This window comes from Clavelina lepadiformis, chromosome 3 (assembly GCF_947623445.1).
Source record: "Clavelina lepadiformis chromosome 3, kaClaLepa1.1, whole genome shotgun sequence".
Classification (NCBI taxonomy): Eukaryota; Metazoa; Chordata; class Ascidiacea; order Aplousobranchia; family Clavelinidae; genus Clavelina; species Clavelina lepadiformis.
The window spans coordinates 8,466,143-8,481,089 of NC_135242.1; the positions used below are offsets into that span (position 1 = coordinate 8,466,143).

The window sequence follows — 14,947 nt, forward strand, 5'->3', positions numbered from 1 at the left end:
GAACCTGTGTCCGAATTAAGGGGAGAATTGTCCGAATTAACGGGAGTTTTTTACGTTCAATTTTTACTTTTGTTCCGTTCCCGAGCATTTTGGCCGAATAAAGCGGTTGTCCGGTTTATCCGGTGTCGGAATTAAGCGGATTCGACTGTATATTATAAACTCCCAATAAAGTTGTGCTTCATCATACATTCGAATTCAATAAATTTGTCAACCATCATAATTTTGTGGTGCTCACCCGCTTTTTTAGTCGTTTGGTGTTATTTTCATTTTATGTCATTATGGAATGTACAATAACGTTATACTAATTGGCAGAAATTTTACTTAAATCCATTTCAGCATTATTCTTATTTTGAGCGCAGTTATATTTTGATTAACATGTTGAAGGAAACGTCAAAATTGAACAACTATGACTACACGTGGTCCAGTGCTGTAACCAAGTTAATTTTGTAGGACTCGAGTCAAGTCATTTGGAAAGTTGACTTAAGTCAAGTCATTTGGAAAGTTAACTTAAGTCAAGTCATTTGGGAAGTTGACTTTAGTCAAGTCAAGTCGAATTACTGATTGGATTAAGTCAAGTTAAGATATAATGCAAGTCAAATCAAGTCATGTCATTGGCTATACCTTTAACCGATCGTTCGCAATGAAATCAAATGTCTGTAATTTAGTTGGTCAATAAATTAACATCCAAGATTTAATGACTTGGTCTACTTACTTTCCGACACTCGAGTCAAGTTATATGATTTAAAAACGTGGCTTGAGACATTACAACACTGGCAGGGTCGCAACAACGTTTTGTTGAATGTATTGATACCGTGCTGCCAATATATGTCACAATAAACCATTATATAGTGTTGGTAGTCACATAAATTACCTTGTATTATCAACAGTTTAATGGTAAGAACTGTCATCAGTTTTTAGAAGTATTTCTTAAAGTTTTCTTGCAAAGAAATTAAGCTCTTAATGCAGCAATAGTTTGCACAACCTTTCACGTGTTTCAACAAGTTTATGACACCAAAAAATCTCGCTGGGTCTCAAAATGTTTTTTTGGCTATGCCCCTTTGCACAACCATTTGTATTTGATGCATTTGCAAACTAGACCTCAGTTACTCAAATTGTGACATCATGTGAATGTGCACTGGACCTAAATTGTATGTTCGAAGATATTTTTCATAGTTTCTTTTCTTGTTAACTTAATTGTTAAATCAACTTCTCAAATTTTTGTTTGTCCTAAATACGCATGCATGTGAAGGTTATATGCATTTAATTAGTCGTGGATACAGTTTTATGCATAGGGGCAAAGTGTTGGGAGTTGCGACTCCTATTTAGAAGGAATACAAGAGTCAAAACAGTAGAAAACATTTCTTATTCCTAAGACATCTCAGTCGTTAACAATACTGCAACCACTTTCATTGTACTAGACTAAAGAACAAGCCATATATGGCAAGTAGATGGTTTTCAAGTTATGATCAACAATAAATGGCGGCGAGTATAGAAGTGTGAAATAGCAGTAAACTTAGCGAACCAAATTTCATATTAACACTAACAGGTAGTAAAGTACTATATATAGCATATATTTTGTATACCCAGACAAGAAAATTTGGAATGTGAGTGGCTCATACTATGTTTAAGAAGATATGCAAATATATAGTAGTAATTTATCAAATGTGCCTGTGGCCTGCTTTTAATAATTAAAACTGCAAGTATCACAGTACAAACAGCAAAAATTTTGTCCATGTGCAGATGGGTCTATTAATTGGATTGAAAAGAGTGACTGATAAATCAGCCACAAAATGCACAATTTCCAGTGTGAATAGGTTACAGATTGATATAGCTTAGGCCTATCAATTATTATTATTTCTCCACAGAATTACATTTGCTGTCGTATGATTAGATCCAATCACCTAGTCCTAGGTGGTTTAATGCTAATTACAAAATACTGTGGAAGGCAAAGAAATATGTTAAACCAAGCCCTTTCTAAAGCTGATCATACCTGTTATGCAGCCGTTCGAAATATTCCTGTCACTTTTCATTCATCTGACCTAAGATGTTTTTTCTCACAGTTCATTGAAGAAAAGGGTTTCAGCTGTTTTCATTTTAAGCATCGCCCTGAGGAAATAAGAAAATTTGGTAAAAATATTGCTTAATGAATAATTATGATACAGTGAATTGAAGTGTTTCCAACTAGGGTTCTCCCGAACCCAAAACTCATTTTTTTGCCATTTTCTACTTAACAAAAACCCCGGTTTTAAAATGTAAAAACCTGGATTTTTTGGAAAAACGCATTTACCATACCAGCTTACCTGTTCGTACAATTTGAATGCGTTGATGGCTCTCTTCTCTCTTATGTCATAGATTGTTTATGCTCAACTTTACGCATAGTTTATGAAAATATGGGTAGTTGATCAACTGAGTGACAGTTCATTTGAGTGACACATTGGTAAGTACTGTTCAAACTACAGTAATGGGTTAGGGTTAGGGTTAATTATGTCACTCGAATGAATAATTTATGTTATAATTATGTCACTCAAATACTGTCACTCAGATGAAATACACCCGAAATTATGCACTAACTTGTTTCTATTTTAGCAATGTTTAAAGTACCAATGTTTAACGTTTTTATCACTCTTGTATTATAGATTCCGGCTTACAAGAATCTGGTGTCACTCGTGATCATAAAAGCTGTGTATGCATTGTTGCTTTTTCAAATTTTTCTGATAGAACTCGATGCATTTCAATGTACAACAAAATGAATTGGGTCAATCAGAAAGACGACTTACTTAAAGAAAAATGTATCATACTGAAAGTTGCTGTAAATGTCGAAAAAGAAAGGTTGGGGTTTTATTAACTTTGCTTATCAAACTACACTCATTGTGCCACATTGGTATTTTATTTAAAATTTATGCAAAGGTGTGTTTTTTAAAGGATTTTAACAGATGTGCTACTGTACAATGTGTGAAGTATTACATTGAGCTTGTTTTATAATAGTACAGACTAGTTATCAGTATTATTTATTGTAAGCCAGTTACTTGCAAGTAATCTTTTGTCATAAGGGACCCTGAATCATATTTGACACGAAGTGAGCAAAAGCATGACAGGCAGCATGCTGCCAATGAAGAATTTACTTCTGCAGATTTATCTAAGCTTTCTGAACTTCATCCTCCTGCAAATGTGATGCCCAATGGAAATGTAGGAACTCCTACATATGTTTTCTTAGAACTTATCAAGCAATGCAAGTTACCACCCAGGTAATTGAGTTTGCTGCGTATTTATTTTAACTTTGGTATGATAGCTAGCTACTACATTAATGTTTCGTGTCTTTATCTTTAACAGTACTGAATAGGCCTACTACTTTTTCTGTTCACAACTTTGTTTAATAAATTTTCAGAATAATAAAGAAGCTTGGACTAATTTTTCCAAAAACTGGCAGCAACAGACGGTATGGAAATGTTCCTTTCAACTATGACAATGGAGACAAGAGAAACTTTAAAGGAGAAAAAAGCATCAAAACTGCAACTGGCATAGAGATTGTGAATGCAGACATTTCAGAAACTAGTATGAAACGATACTTTCGTCCTCTTACAAAAAATGTAACATGATGTTTTTGCCTGATTATTTCATTTAAGAGCAACTTTCACGGAAGTGTTTTAAACTGACATTTTTGGATATCTGAAATCCCTTTGTTGTTTCAGTTTATTTGCTATAAACAGTGAAAGCATGTTAATTCGTATCTGATCTAACATGTTAAATTTCTTTGATTTATCCAAATTTTAAGCCAAAACAAACTGATCTTTTTCCAAAAATCACATGTTGGCCTGCTTTTTCAAAAGATTTTTTATCGGCTTACGCAAAGTATTGCTCATTCTAAAAATTGTTTTGATATAGTGAATCTTTTTTCCTATAAAATTTGTATTAAGCTTGATTACTTGTAGTAAATTAAATTATGTGCAGTCCTCACTAAACATGTGATGTCATTTTCGGCCCAGTAAGGCATTTCAGTTGAATCTAGCTGCAGTAATCAAAACTATATTACCATAATTATTTATCGGTTTTAAATTATTAGTTACTGGATCCTTGCAGATGTTTATTGTTTTTGCAGTGAAATCAAAATCCTCTGAACTTTCTTCAGCACTGGAAGAAAATAATAACATTGAAAAAGACGGTAGTTTTAAAAATCTTTCTTAAATTGTTTTGTACGGGTTTAACACCCATAATACAATTGTAGTGTACCATATAAACATTAGTTGGTTCTAAAAATGCTAATTCAGTAACGGTGTTCAAGGTAAATTTTGCATTGCATGCTGTATATGAATTGTAACAGGAAATTCATCAGATGAAGATGACAATGGAGGAGAGGAGTGGGACCGACATGAAGCACTTCATTCTGATGTCACAAGCCAGGAACGTGATAAGGAAAGATTATTTGAGGAGGAGATAGAACTGAAGTGGGAAAAAGGTGGAAGTGGACTCGTATTTTACACCGGTCAGTATTTTGTTGTTAGTCCAATGTTGCAGCATTTGTGATTCCTTGTGGGTTGCTGATTTGGAATGTTGCAAGTGCGAAGTTGAAAACTTCAATATTTGATTAACCCCAAACTTATGTGTGTTTACTTCTAGATGCGCAGTACTGGGCGGAAGAAGAGGGAGATTTTGATGAAGAAACAGCAGATGACTGGGATGTTGATATGAGTGAATATTATGGCGAGGAAGGTGATCGAGATGCAAAAGAATTTGTTCAAATTATGAAAGAAAAACGGTATTCATTTGAACTATTAAGATTAAGTAGTTTTGAGATTCGTATTATGACATGATCTAACATTGTATAAATGGTAGTTAAAACTGTCAAAGGTATCGCAAGTTAGTTTATTTTTCCCCTTTTATATAACCAATTTCAGTGATCATTAATAATTAAGTTATTGACTATTGTCTTGCAATAGATTGCGTGAAGGAAAAAGTTTGCAGCGTGGACAGACTTCCATTGCCCGGCATCAAGTTGGGAGTTTTGAAAAACATACCAAAGGCTCTGGCAGGCATATAATGCAGAAGTTTGGATGGGAGGATGGAAAGACATTGGGATCTGGTAGAGTGAAGGGTCTTTCCGAGCCTATTGCTGCGGAAGGACAATCCTCAAGAGAAAGGAAAGGCTTCGGCTATCATGGCGAAAAACTTCAATCCAGTTCATCCAGCAGCGCTCCTGGATTGTCTTACTATCCTCATGAATCAAAAGCATCATCACTTAAATCAACTTTTTCCAATTTTCCTGCCCACCAAAGTGTCGAGCCACTTGCCAGCCATTCATATATTTTCCCACAGTTTAGAAGTAATCTTTCTTCGGTACTAATACACCACAAGTCACGGACTAAAGAAGAAAGACGGAAGTTAGTGCCGGGAAGCGATGGGATTGTTTTAACAACAAAATACGACGATCCTCTTGACATCGATGTTGACAACAGATTGTTGAGATCGCAGTTTCCCACTGCTTTGAAGCGAAGGAAAAATATTGGCCCTTCACAGACTGAATCCAATAAATGTGAAGATTTTCCTCAGCCAGTGACTCCAATTAAGACAGGATCAAAGCTTGTGAAACGAATAAAGAAAGAAGAACCTAAAGCAAGCTCTGAAATCCTTTACCCTGATCATGTAGTAGCTCGCACAGCAGGGTCCACAAGCTTAAATTCCGTTGCAAGCAGAGTTAAATTTGTCAGACCTGTTGATCCTGCAGAACATGCCATTTAACACAATTGTTTGCCATTGTTATTTAATGCGTTGTATACAGTGTTTAATTATTAAGTGCCTTTTACTCTCCTTAAATTTTGTGATTTTATGTTTTTTGTTATAGTCGGTTATGTCAAAGTTTGCTAGTTAGTTTGTACATTGGTATCATTACCAAAAAATTCCTGGCAGTGCGAATCGGAAAATTTTCCAGACAGTCTGAGGATAAAGGTTATGATGCTGTTCCAGTCAGTGCACTGCCTGCAGTATAGACGATGACGCTTATGGGTTTATATTTGCTGTATCATATCCTTCTGTGTCTTGTTGGTATCAGTTTTATTTGTCTACACTCTACTAAACATAAATTTTTAATTCGGAGTTAGACAACAGTTTTAATTTTAACTTATACTTCTTGGGATTTCGTTACTTCATACTTTTATGTAGACATGGTTGTTCGTACATCAATCATACTGTTGTAAACCTTACTTGTACTAATGCCCTTCCCAATAGTAGAACTTCACTGTGATTGTTTTTAATTTTCTGCAGAGACAAATTTTCTTACCTACTTACCCCAAGTAATTAAATGAAGAGCTGTTACTGATTAAATTTGCAAAATGTCATTCTTTGGAAGCAGCAATACATCATCATTTTCATTTGGTGGAGGGACAGGTAAGTAATTTGGCAGTCATACTTGCTGTTGTTTCATTAGTTTATTGCCTATCCGAAATCAATACTACCCAACTGCATGTGAGTTCTTGTGATAGACTTACTTCTTAATCAATAGACCGGTTGGTCCCCACTAATGTTACTGTTTTTTTTACTGCATACCATCATTTTCATTCTCATCATCACCACGTGATGATGATAAGTTAATCGAAATCATGTAACAGTTGATCATCTCTCTCTGAAGTAATTCCATTGTATATATATTTGCAGCCGCCACCACCACCAACCACAACCCTATGAAAGATATTGAAGTTACCAGTCCACCAGATGACAGTATAAGTTGTCTAGCGTTCAGTCCACCAACTCTGCCTGGCAACTTCTTGTTGGCTGGATCTTGGGCTAATGATGTAACCCTTGTTTATTTCCTGTAGTGTACAGTATATTAAATGTTTCCTTTAATTAATTTTTTAGTTTTTTAAAATCGAGATTTTTAGCTTTTTAGCTATTTTTAGTAAACCACATTGAGTTTTAGATGAGGCGTCGTAGTTAGTGAAATGAAATATTTGCTCAACAGTTTACAACTACAACCACTATAATATTGCTCTGCTCCCTATACTTGCTTAGATATACTTCGTAAATTGAAACTTATTGCTTTAACAATATAATGCTCTTGTGTTGCAGATTCGGTGTTGGCAAATAGAAGACAATGGTCAGACTGTTCCTAAAGCCCAGCAAATGCATCAAGGACCAGTTCTTGATGTTGCATGGAATGATGTAAGTGTTTTTATGATTAAAAAGGTTGTAAGGACTTTGAACAGCTCGTTGCATACAGGACAAAATGGTCCATTTACAATGATCTACTTACATGTTAAAATTGTAGGATGGTAAGAAAGTGTTCACGGCCTCTGCAGACAAAACTGCAAAAATGTGGGATTTAGAATCAAACCAATCTGTACAGGCAAGTTTTTCATAAAATCAAAAATAAATTTATTTTTAATTTAAATAATATTGTTTTGTCTACTATTTTTACCAGTGTTTCCAGGTAAAAATTTCAAAAACCGCCCAAACACAAAAAGTTAAAACAAGCCCTAAACTGACCAAAATTTACACGCTTTTTGAAGTTTACTGACCTTTACTCTTATATATTCTTAATCTAAAAGTGCGATTGCTGCTGTTGTTGCTGCAAAGTGATAGTTTTTCCAACAACGTAACTGTTTCTAGGTGATTTAGTCTATATAATTTCAAATGGCTAAAACTAGCCCTTGAAAAAACACAACTCAATGTAGAAACTAACCCAAATGTGCAGAAAAATTGCCATCCTGGTGACACTGGTTTTCACAAACCCAGATATTTTTACTTAGTTTAAATGAATTATAGCATTGTTTAAAAAAGAAGTTTTATCCACTAGATTGCACAGCATGATGCCCCAGTTAAAACCTGTCATTGGATTAAAGGTTCGAATTATTCCTGTTTGATGACTGGCAGTTGGGATAAAACAGTCAAAGTTAGTCATAACATAGCGCTTTCAGTCTTGTTTTAAAGCACTAGTTTTACGTTTTTCATCTTTAGTCTTGTAAATTTGTGTATAGAAAGTACTACTTGTTGTGTTAAATTACACCAATTACTTATTTATACACTTTAGTTCTGGGATACAAGGTCTCCAACACCACTGAAAGTAATGAACATGACAGAACGTGTCTACTGTGCAGACGTGGTAAATTTTCAGTTAATTCGGGATAATTTATCTGCTCATTGTGGATGTTAACAAAAAACTATTTGGTGTTTGTTAAGAAATACCCAATGGCAATGGTGAGCTGTGCTGACAAGAAACTCGTCTGTCTCAAACTTGAAAGTGAACCTCAAGAATACCAAAAATTTGAGTCACCCTTAAAATATCAAGTCAGTTAAGTCTTCATTCATTTTCGCTTGGTAGTATCAATGCTGGCCGCATGTAATTTCTGTTGAATGTTAAAGATTTTCAAATTTCATTGCAGCATCGATGTATTAGTATATTTAAGGACAAATCCAACACAAATCCAGTGGGTTTTGCACTGGGTAGCATTGAAGGCAGAGTAGCAATTCACTACATTCAGCCCTCGACCCCGTAAGTAACAGGGATGTTGTTAGATGATCTTGCAAATTTGTTTTAACCATATTTCATCAATTAATTATATAAATCGAAAGGTTTGAACCTTAGAAATTCTCCTACGTTTGCAGGCGAGACAACTTCACGTTTAAATGCCATCGCTCAACAACAACGTCAAACCAACCACAAGATATTTACGCTGTGAGTTGAAGATTGGACATGTTTAAAATGGAATCTCACTTTCAACCTTTCAATGAGACTGAAAACCTTTGTTTCATTTCATGTTTCGTTGCAGCTGAGCGCTGGCACTGATCTACCTTCTTGCATATTGCAAATGGCATACAAGGGAAAACATTTAGGCAGATGCAGTTGTTGACCTAAAGCTTTCTCTTTACCACAGGTTAATGCAATATCTTTTCACCCTGCCTATGGAACACTTTCTACCGTTGGATCTGACGGACGATGGAGCTTTTGGGACAAGGACGCTCGAACAAAGTTGAAAGGTTCAGAACAGTTGGACCAATCTATATCTGCCTGCGCAATAAGTCACAATGGAAACATATTCGCCTATGCCTCTAGTTATGATTGGTCAAAGGTAAGATAAAATAGGACCGAATATATATTGTAGTACTTCAAGAGGTTTTACGTACTTAACAGCAATTATATAATAGAATTTCTTTAGCACATTTGCCATGGATTCAAATATTACTAGAAACGCACTTTGTTGACAATATTTCGCCACATACAATACAGCCAGTCTATCAATTCTTGAGCGGTGTATATTAATAGAGTACCCGCCACTCTCGGGGTTTGATATCGTCTAATTGTTGCATAGGAACCCAGCTTCTAACCCGTTATTGTATTTCCTTTTTTATGTGTTGTCAAATAGTCTAATATCGCTAACGTAAGTCGTAAGTGAGCCAAACACCAACGGGAAAAAAACTCGAAAAAACTGTTCCCATTAACCGCAGTGTTGCAACGTAGTCAACGAATATACATATTGACTTGGATTTCTGTGTAATATGTTACTGCGCCTGCCTAAGTGTTTGAGCATATAACATTAATGGTTAGTTGTAACGTTTTTATGTAACACAGTTATCGTGCTTGCGCTATTCCTTCAACTCACACCAACGTAAATCACGCAGCCTTGCTCGCTCGCCCATTCATTTAAATTAAACAGACAAGAAATCCGCTCGCAAGAAGTTTTTGTGTAGAGCCAGCCTTAAACTTTGTTGAGAACATTTTTATTGCCTCGCCTAATGCCGTGTAGATGTATACATACTGTACATTGAACATGAGTGAGATTAAACCATAAACATCATCAAACCCAAGTTTTTTATGATTGCACCTTGCGGCACTACTTGATCGCAAAAGCGTTACGATTACCAGAACTAGCCTAATATACCAGCCATTAACCTGCCGGCAGTTCTGTGTGTTTGATCACGATCTGGCTACTCGTTCAACGCCGACGTGTGCGTACGGCAAAATTTTCACAAGAACAAAGCAATTTTAGCATTATCTGCTCGCAGAAAGCACATGAAACATGATTACGCTTATTAAGCATTGCAAATGGAAAATAAAAGCAACGAAGAAAGACAACGTAATAACAGAGATAACAGGTTATGAAAGCGCTTTAGTTTCAGCAGAAAACATTGGCAATATTAACCCAGGGTAAACTTTGCCGTATCTGCTGCGCATGGCAAACAGGTCTTTGAATCAATCGTATGGAATAGGAAATATTGTAGTTTAACTTTCACACTTCATTTTTATATTTCTTCTATCTGTTTTGTGTATTTCCTTTATTTTTTTCGGCTTTCTAGCTTTGTATGAGCTGTTCATTACGACAAACTGTTTTTTTTCGACAGGGTCACGAACATTACAAAGCGCAGCAGAAGAACTATATCTTTCTACGAAGCTGTGCGGAAGAAATGAAACCTCGTAATAAAAAGTGATGCCACTTTGCAGTTACCCACTTTTCCAGGGTTTAAGCCATCACTGCCGTCACGGTGACATTTGACCTTTTAATATCCGCAGTACACTTTTCTGTTAGCTACAATGGCACAAATCATGTGGCTAATCGGTCCAAAAGGCTTCACTGCTAAATAAAAGAACACTGCGTTGCTTGTGAATTATTAATTTTTAAATTAGCGTTCAGAATGAGATAACACGCCACGGCCACACGTTAAAAGTTGTCATTCTACTTGTATAGCATTTACGTTTTGCGTGTAGAGTGATGATGCAATTAAATTATTTTGACAAATAGCCTACATTTGTACTTCGACTGCAATTTATTTAGCTCATGAATGTTTAATGGTGTCGTAATTTGGATCTTTTAGTCTCGTTGGTCAACGTTTGCAAGTAGTAAATTAGCGATCGTCGAATCTTTGCACCCGACGCTCGTGAATTCTCCCAACGTAATAATACCTGCACAATTAAGTTTTCTGTAAGTATGTAATAATAAGTTTTTTTTAAATAAAGATAACATGTCAAGGACAATAAAAACGTTTAAGTTGAACCAAGAGACGAACAAACCAAAACTAAGACAGTGCTTTCTTCAATGCAATCGTATTGAAGACGATTTACGTATGTTAAAGGATTTTTATGGTAGAAGAAAGCACCGGCTGTAGTTGTACTCGTCATCTAAGAATATTGGGCACGCACAACCACTGTCAAGCACTATTTATGCGAGTAGTTATTGATCTTTAGAGGTGGACAGTCGGTACTTTGAAAGAACCGTTAGTAGAGGTATTTGGAAAAATGAACTGATGGTACTGTTTCAAAAAGTAGTTCAGCAGGTTACTTTGTACAGGTACTTTTCGTGTAACGGATTCGACTGCAAGTGCAATTTTGCCCCTATTATGGCACAGCTAAAAGTTGCTTTAGGTCACAACCTACGCGAACTCACTGCTTGCGACTTAATTAGACATTTATATATTAAAAAGGAACAACCAGCGCTAAAAGCTGGCGTTAGGGTTTAATTAAAATGAACTTTAAAAAAAAAAATTTGAAATAATCACCTCAAATGTACCGAGTAAAATTTCTAGAAAAAAGTAATTCGATACTTTTTTCAAAAGTACGAAAGGTACCATTATCGGTACTGCCCACCACTGTTGATTTTTATTTGATGCTTGCGACTGATAGTTTGTGACTCACCGTTTTTGTCCACATCTAATTCGTTAAATAACCTTCGAGCAAAAACTTCTGCTGCTGGAAGGCCGTCTTTGTCTCTCGGACTATCATCCATAGTGTACATCACCTAAACATAATGGTAGGTTCCTCGTTAGCCTAATTTCTATACAAGCTGAGTTGATATTTGTGTTTATGGTAACTATAGAGCTGGGCTAAAGTAACGAAATGCTATTATATAAGTAATTTTTAACGAATTTCCTACATAGACCAACTCAAATAAATCAAGTAAGTCTGAAAAAGCGATATCCAGGTTTTCAAGAGCATGCAAGCACAGCAAAATCATTCGCGCAAATATTAAATCACATCATAATTTACAAATACCGTTACTGTAGGTTATATTTTTTTAACAACTTCGTACAAAACACAAACTGTTATTTATCTCATCACTCAATGAAGATCTATAAGGTTTTGCATTATTGTGACAAGCCTAATGTTGTTTGAAATTGTAGCCTAATAATTCACTATTTACTATAACGTAAATTATGTAACTTTAAAATCTTATCTTTTTTAAAAGCAAAATATTTGGAATTATCAAAAAGTTACTAAAAATTACTTAGGTAAGTATAAGTAAAGGTTTTTAGGAAAATATAAGTAATTAAGTTAACCCTATAGGGTAAGTAAGTATACTTACTTGAACCCGTTACAACGGCAAAATAACGATCGCTTAATATTTTGGAAGACGAATTTTAGTGTCACCTAGCCGGTATTAAACAGTTGATATTGCTGAATTTTGATTGACGTACGGTAACTTTGAGTCGGCTTAAGAAAAAGCTAAATTTAAAAGATATTTTTGCGATTGTACCTCCACAATTTGCAGGACTTCTTCAAAAGATAAAACTCCATCTCCATTTTCGTCATACAGGTAAAAGGCCAACGAAAGCTTTTGCTCGAGAGTTCCACTTGAAAGAGCACTTAACGCAAACATAAATTCCCGAAAATCGATCGTCCCTGGGCGTAAACAATAAAACATCTATTACAGGTACACTTATTTCTTATTTGCTGTTTATCTGTCATCATTATAGGTCATATCATTAATAGGCTAATCATTTACGTCATATACATCGTCATTGAAAATAGTGTGTTATCCACCAGGCAGTATAATAACAAAATATGTTCTTCTGATGATTGCCAATTTTTTAATATAACCAACGATTTGCTGTACCATCATTGTTTTGATCAAATCTCTTAAAAACTTTCTCCACTCTTTCTTGCGTGCGGTTAGCGTTCGGAACAAATTTTTCATAAACTTCCCGAAATTGTTGTTTGCTTATATGACCCCTTGGATAGTCCTGCAAAAATTAAACGTTGCACCTATTAGATACCCAAGACTAGACTAATTGTTGTTGTTGTAGTTAACAGCAACAACTGTTAGTTAAACAACAAGACAAGCCAAGACTAATCTTATTAAAATTAGGTAACTAAATGTTATTTTTGCGAATATCCAGCCGACGAAACATCTTTATACAAATATCGATAAAAAAAGAATTAAAAATCCAATTAATTGCAAGCTTGAGTTTGAACGAATACGTTTTAAAATTATAGTGTAGCATTTTACATGTAAACAATGGTCTAAAGCTAAGTTAAAATTTTTTAATTTTCAACGCAAAGATTTAATCGATAAAAAATTAATTACTATTTATGATGCATGTTTAAAGTAATTTCAGCATATTATACAAATTAGGCTATAACACTGTATCGCAATCGTATTTCAACGGCGATGGCCAGCAACAAACGTTTCGACAATATACCTTCATGAAATCGTTGTAATAGCTTTTCAATTCTATAACGGTTAATCCCGTATGTCTGGATAGATCTTTGGCGACTTTATTTTGCATTTTTGAAGTAGTAACTTTGCAGCATCCGAGGCCCATTTTGTTGTCGGCTTGTATCGCGTCCAATGTAAACGGCACGAAATACAATCAATAGCTGTACAATACTAATTTTTGCATATCACTTTCAACCTGAAATTACGTTTTAAAAAAGTTCTAAAACCAATTTTTCTTAAATTAGTCATAGGCTATTCACAATTTGTTCTGAATAAAAGAAAAAAGTATTAGGCTTACGCTTACCATAAACTTGACTGTATACAATTGAACTCATAAACGTTTTTCATCACAGTTTATTATCCGTGCATGTTAATCCATCCATGTAAGAAAACAACTGAGGCATTCATTGTCCTATAACGGATATATTCAACATGACTACTTTCCACCAACCTTCAGGGTCCTTTGTTAAAGTCTTTGAAGATCAAATTTAAAAGGAACTGCATAATTTATTAGATGCATCTACCATTCTGTTTCTAGACAACACTTTTCGAAACGGCTATGATAGGGCAGAGTTATTTTCGTGGATAATTTGCAATGGCAAACATTGTTTCTCCAGAAATTTGCGTTTGGAATCTATTTTTCAATGGCAGTAAGTTTCAGGAAATGAATTCTTTTATTTCAATTACAGGCTACCATGAAAAATTATTGATTAAAATATCAATTTTTTTACTTATATAGCCGAATGCTGGCAGGTAATACTTTTTAACGTCTTTCGTTTTTTTTTCTGGATTCAGAACCATCACGCTTTTCTAAGTTTCCTTGCATTTCTTTCAGTTTTGGTTTTCATTTTGCGGCACAAATGTAGTGTAAATCCATTATTTTAAAATATGTTTTCATTTGTCTGGATAAACACCGTGACAAGGTTTTGTTTTCGCCTATGTCGAGTTACAGCTTTACGCTAGACTTGCTGTGAAGCAGTGGTGCTAAATGTTATGTTCATCATAAACTTCAACTGCGTTAGAGATTTAAAAATTCATCGAATTCCCCAAAGCCTTTTGTATTTTATGCTATATTTAATCGATTCATTTTTAGGCTTTTTAAGTGTTTAAAATTTGAAAGATACTTGCTAATGATGTTAATATATAGATCCCAAACAAGTTAAGTAAAACCCCAGCATCTTTTTGTGTTTCCTGATGTCCTATCATTATATTGCGAAATATCTCCAAGACCGGACTGAAATATTCCCATTGTCAAATACAGATACTTGGCGGGATGAACGTACTTTTATTAACTCTTCTTTCTACTAAGATGTACATTTGTAACTGAATTATATAGTTGTCATCAAACACTTCTGTACTTTTAGTCAACTGCACTTCAACCTGAGGACACGTTAATTTGACTGAAACTTTACTATATAGACCTATGACTTTCGTGCTTGCGCTGAAAATATTTTTAAATATTTACGGTACATGGTATATGAAAAATCATGCACACACTCATTAATTATACTTTATTAGTGATTCGTCATTCC

The 14,947-nt window shown here is 34.9% G+C and overlaps 2 protein-coding genes across 2 annotated transcripts; one reads left to right on the top strand and one right to left on the bottom strand.

The window, feature by feature from the left end:
- The first annotated feature begins 1,512 nt into the window (after nt 1–1,512).
- Nucleotides 1,513–10,582, top strand: LOC143449807 (uncharacterized). Its single transcript, XM_076950136.1, has 20 exons — nt 1,513–2,127; nt 2,637–2,829; nt 3,051–3,245; nt 3,386–3,552; nt 4,097–4,159; nt 4,319–4,480; nt 4,615–4,753; nt 4,935–5,732; nt 5,837–5,975; nt 6,324–6,378; nt 6,646–6,782; nt 7,057–7,149; nt 7,256–7,333; nt 7,784–7,879; nt 8,018–8,089; nt 8,167–8,274; nt 8,370–8,479; nt 8,593–8,662; nt 8,862–9,056; nt 10,327–10,582. The coding sequence occupies exons 1-20, from the start codon at nt 1,884–1,886 to the stop codon at nt 10,411–10,413; spliced, it is 3,201 nt and encodes a 1,066-aa protein (XP_076806251.1). The 5' UTR covers nt 1,513–1,883; the 3' UTR covers nt 10,414–10,582.
- Nucleotides 9,965–13,660, bottom strand: LOC143449509 (hippocalcin-like protein 1). Its single transcript, XM_076949741.1, has 5 exons — nt 13,399–13,660; nt 12,813–12,939; nt 12,453–12,598; nt 11,615–11,717; nt 9,965–10,885 (listed from the first exon to the last, which is right to left on the bottom strand). The coding sequence occupies exons 1-5, from the start codon at nt 13,519–13,521 to the stop codon at nt 10,794–10,796; spliced, it is 591 nt and encodes a 196-aa protein (XP_076805856.1). The 5' UTR covers nt 13,522–13,660; the 3' UTR covers nt 9,965–10,793.
- Between the last annotated feature and the right edge of the window lie 1,287 nt (nt 13,661–14,947).

Bases quoted from the DNA above. Each gene is read 5' to 3' on its own strand.
- LOC143449807 (XM_076950136.1), top strand. From the start codon at position 1,884: ATGATTAGATCCAATCACCTAGTCCTAGGTGGTTTAATGCTAATTACA. The intron at 2,830-3,050 runs GTTGGGGTTTTA...TTTTGTCATAAG, and splicing joins GTAAATGTCGAAAAAGAAAG to GGACCCTGAATCATATTTGA. The intron at 4,481-4,614 runs GTCAGTATTTTG...GTTTACTTCTAG, and splicing joins TGGACTCGTATTTTACACCG to ATGCGCAGTACTGGGCGGAA.
- LOC143449509 (XM_076949741.1), bottom strand. From the start codon at position 13,521: ATGGGCCTCGGATGCTGCAAAGTTACTACTTCAAAAATGCAAAATAAA. The intron at 12,599-12,812 runs GTACAGCAAATC...GTTTACGCCCAG, and splicing joins ATTTGATCAAAACAATGATG to GGACGATCGATTTTCGGGAA. The intron at 10,886-11,614 runs GTGAGTCACAAA...TTAATTGTGCAG, and splicing joins ATTAGATGTGGACAAAAACG to GTATTATTACGTTGGGAGAA.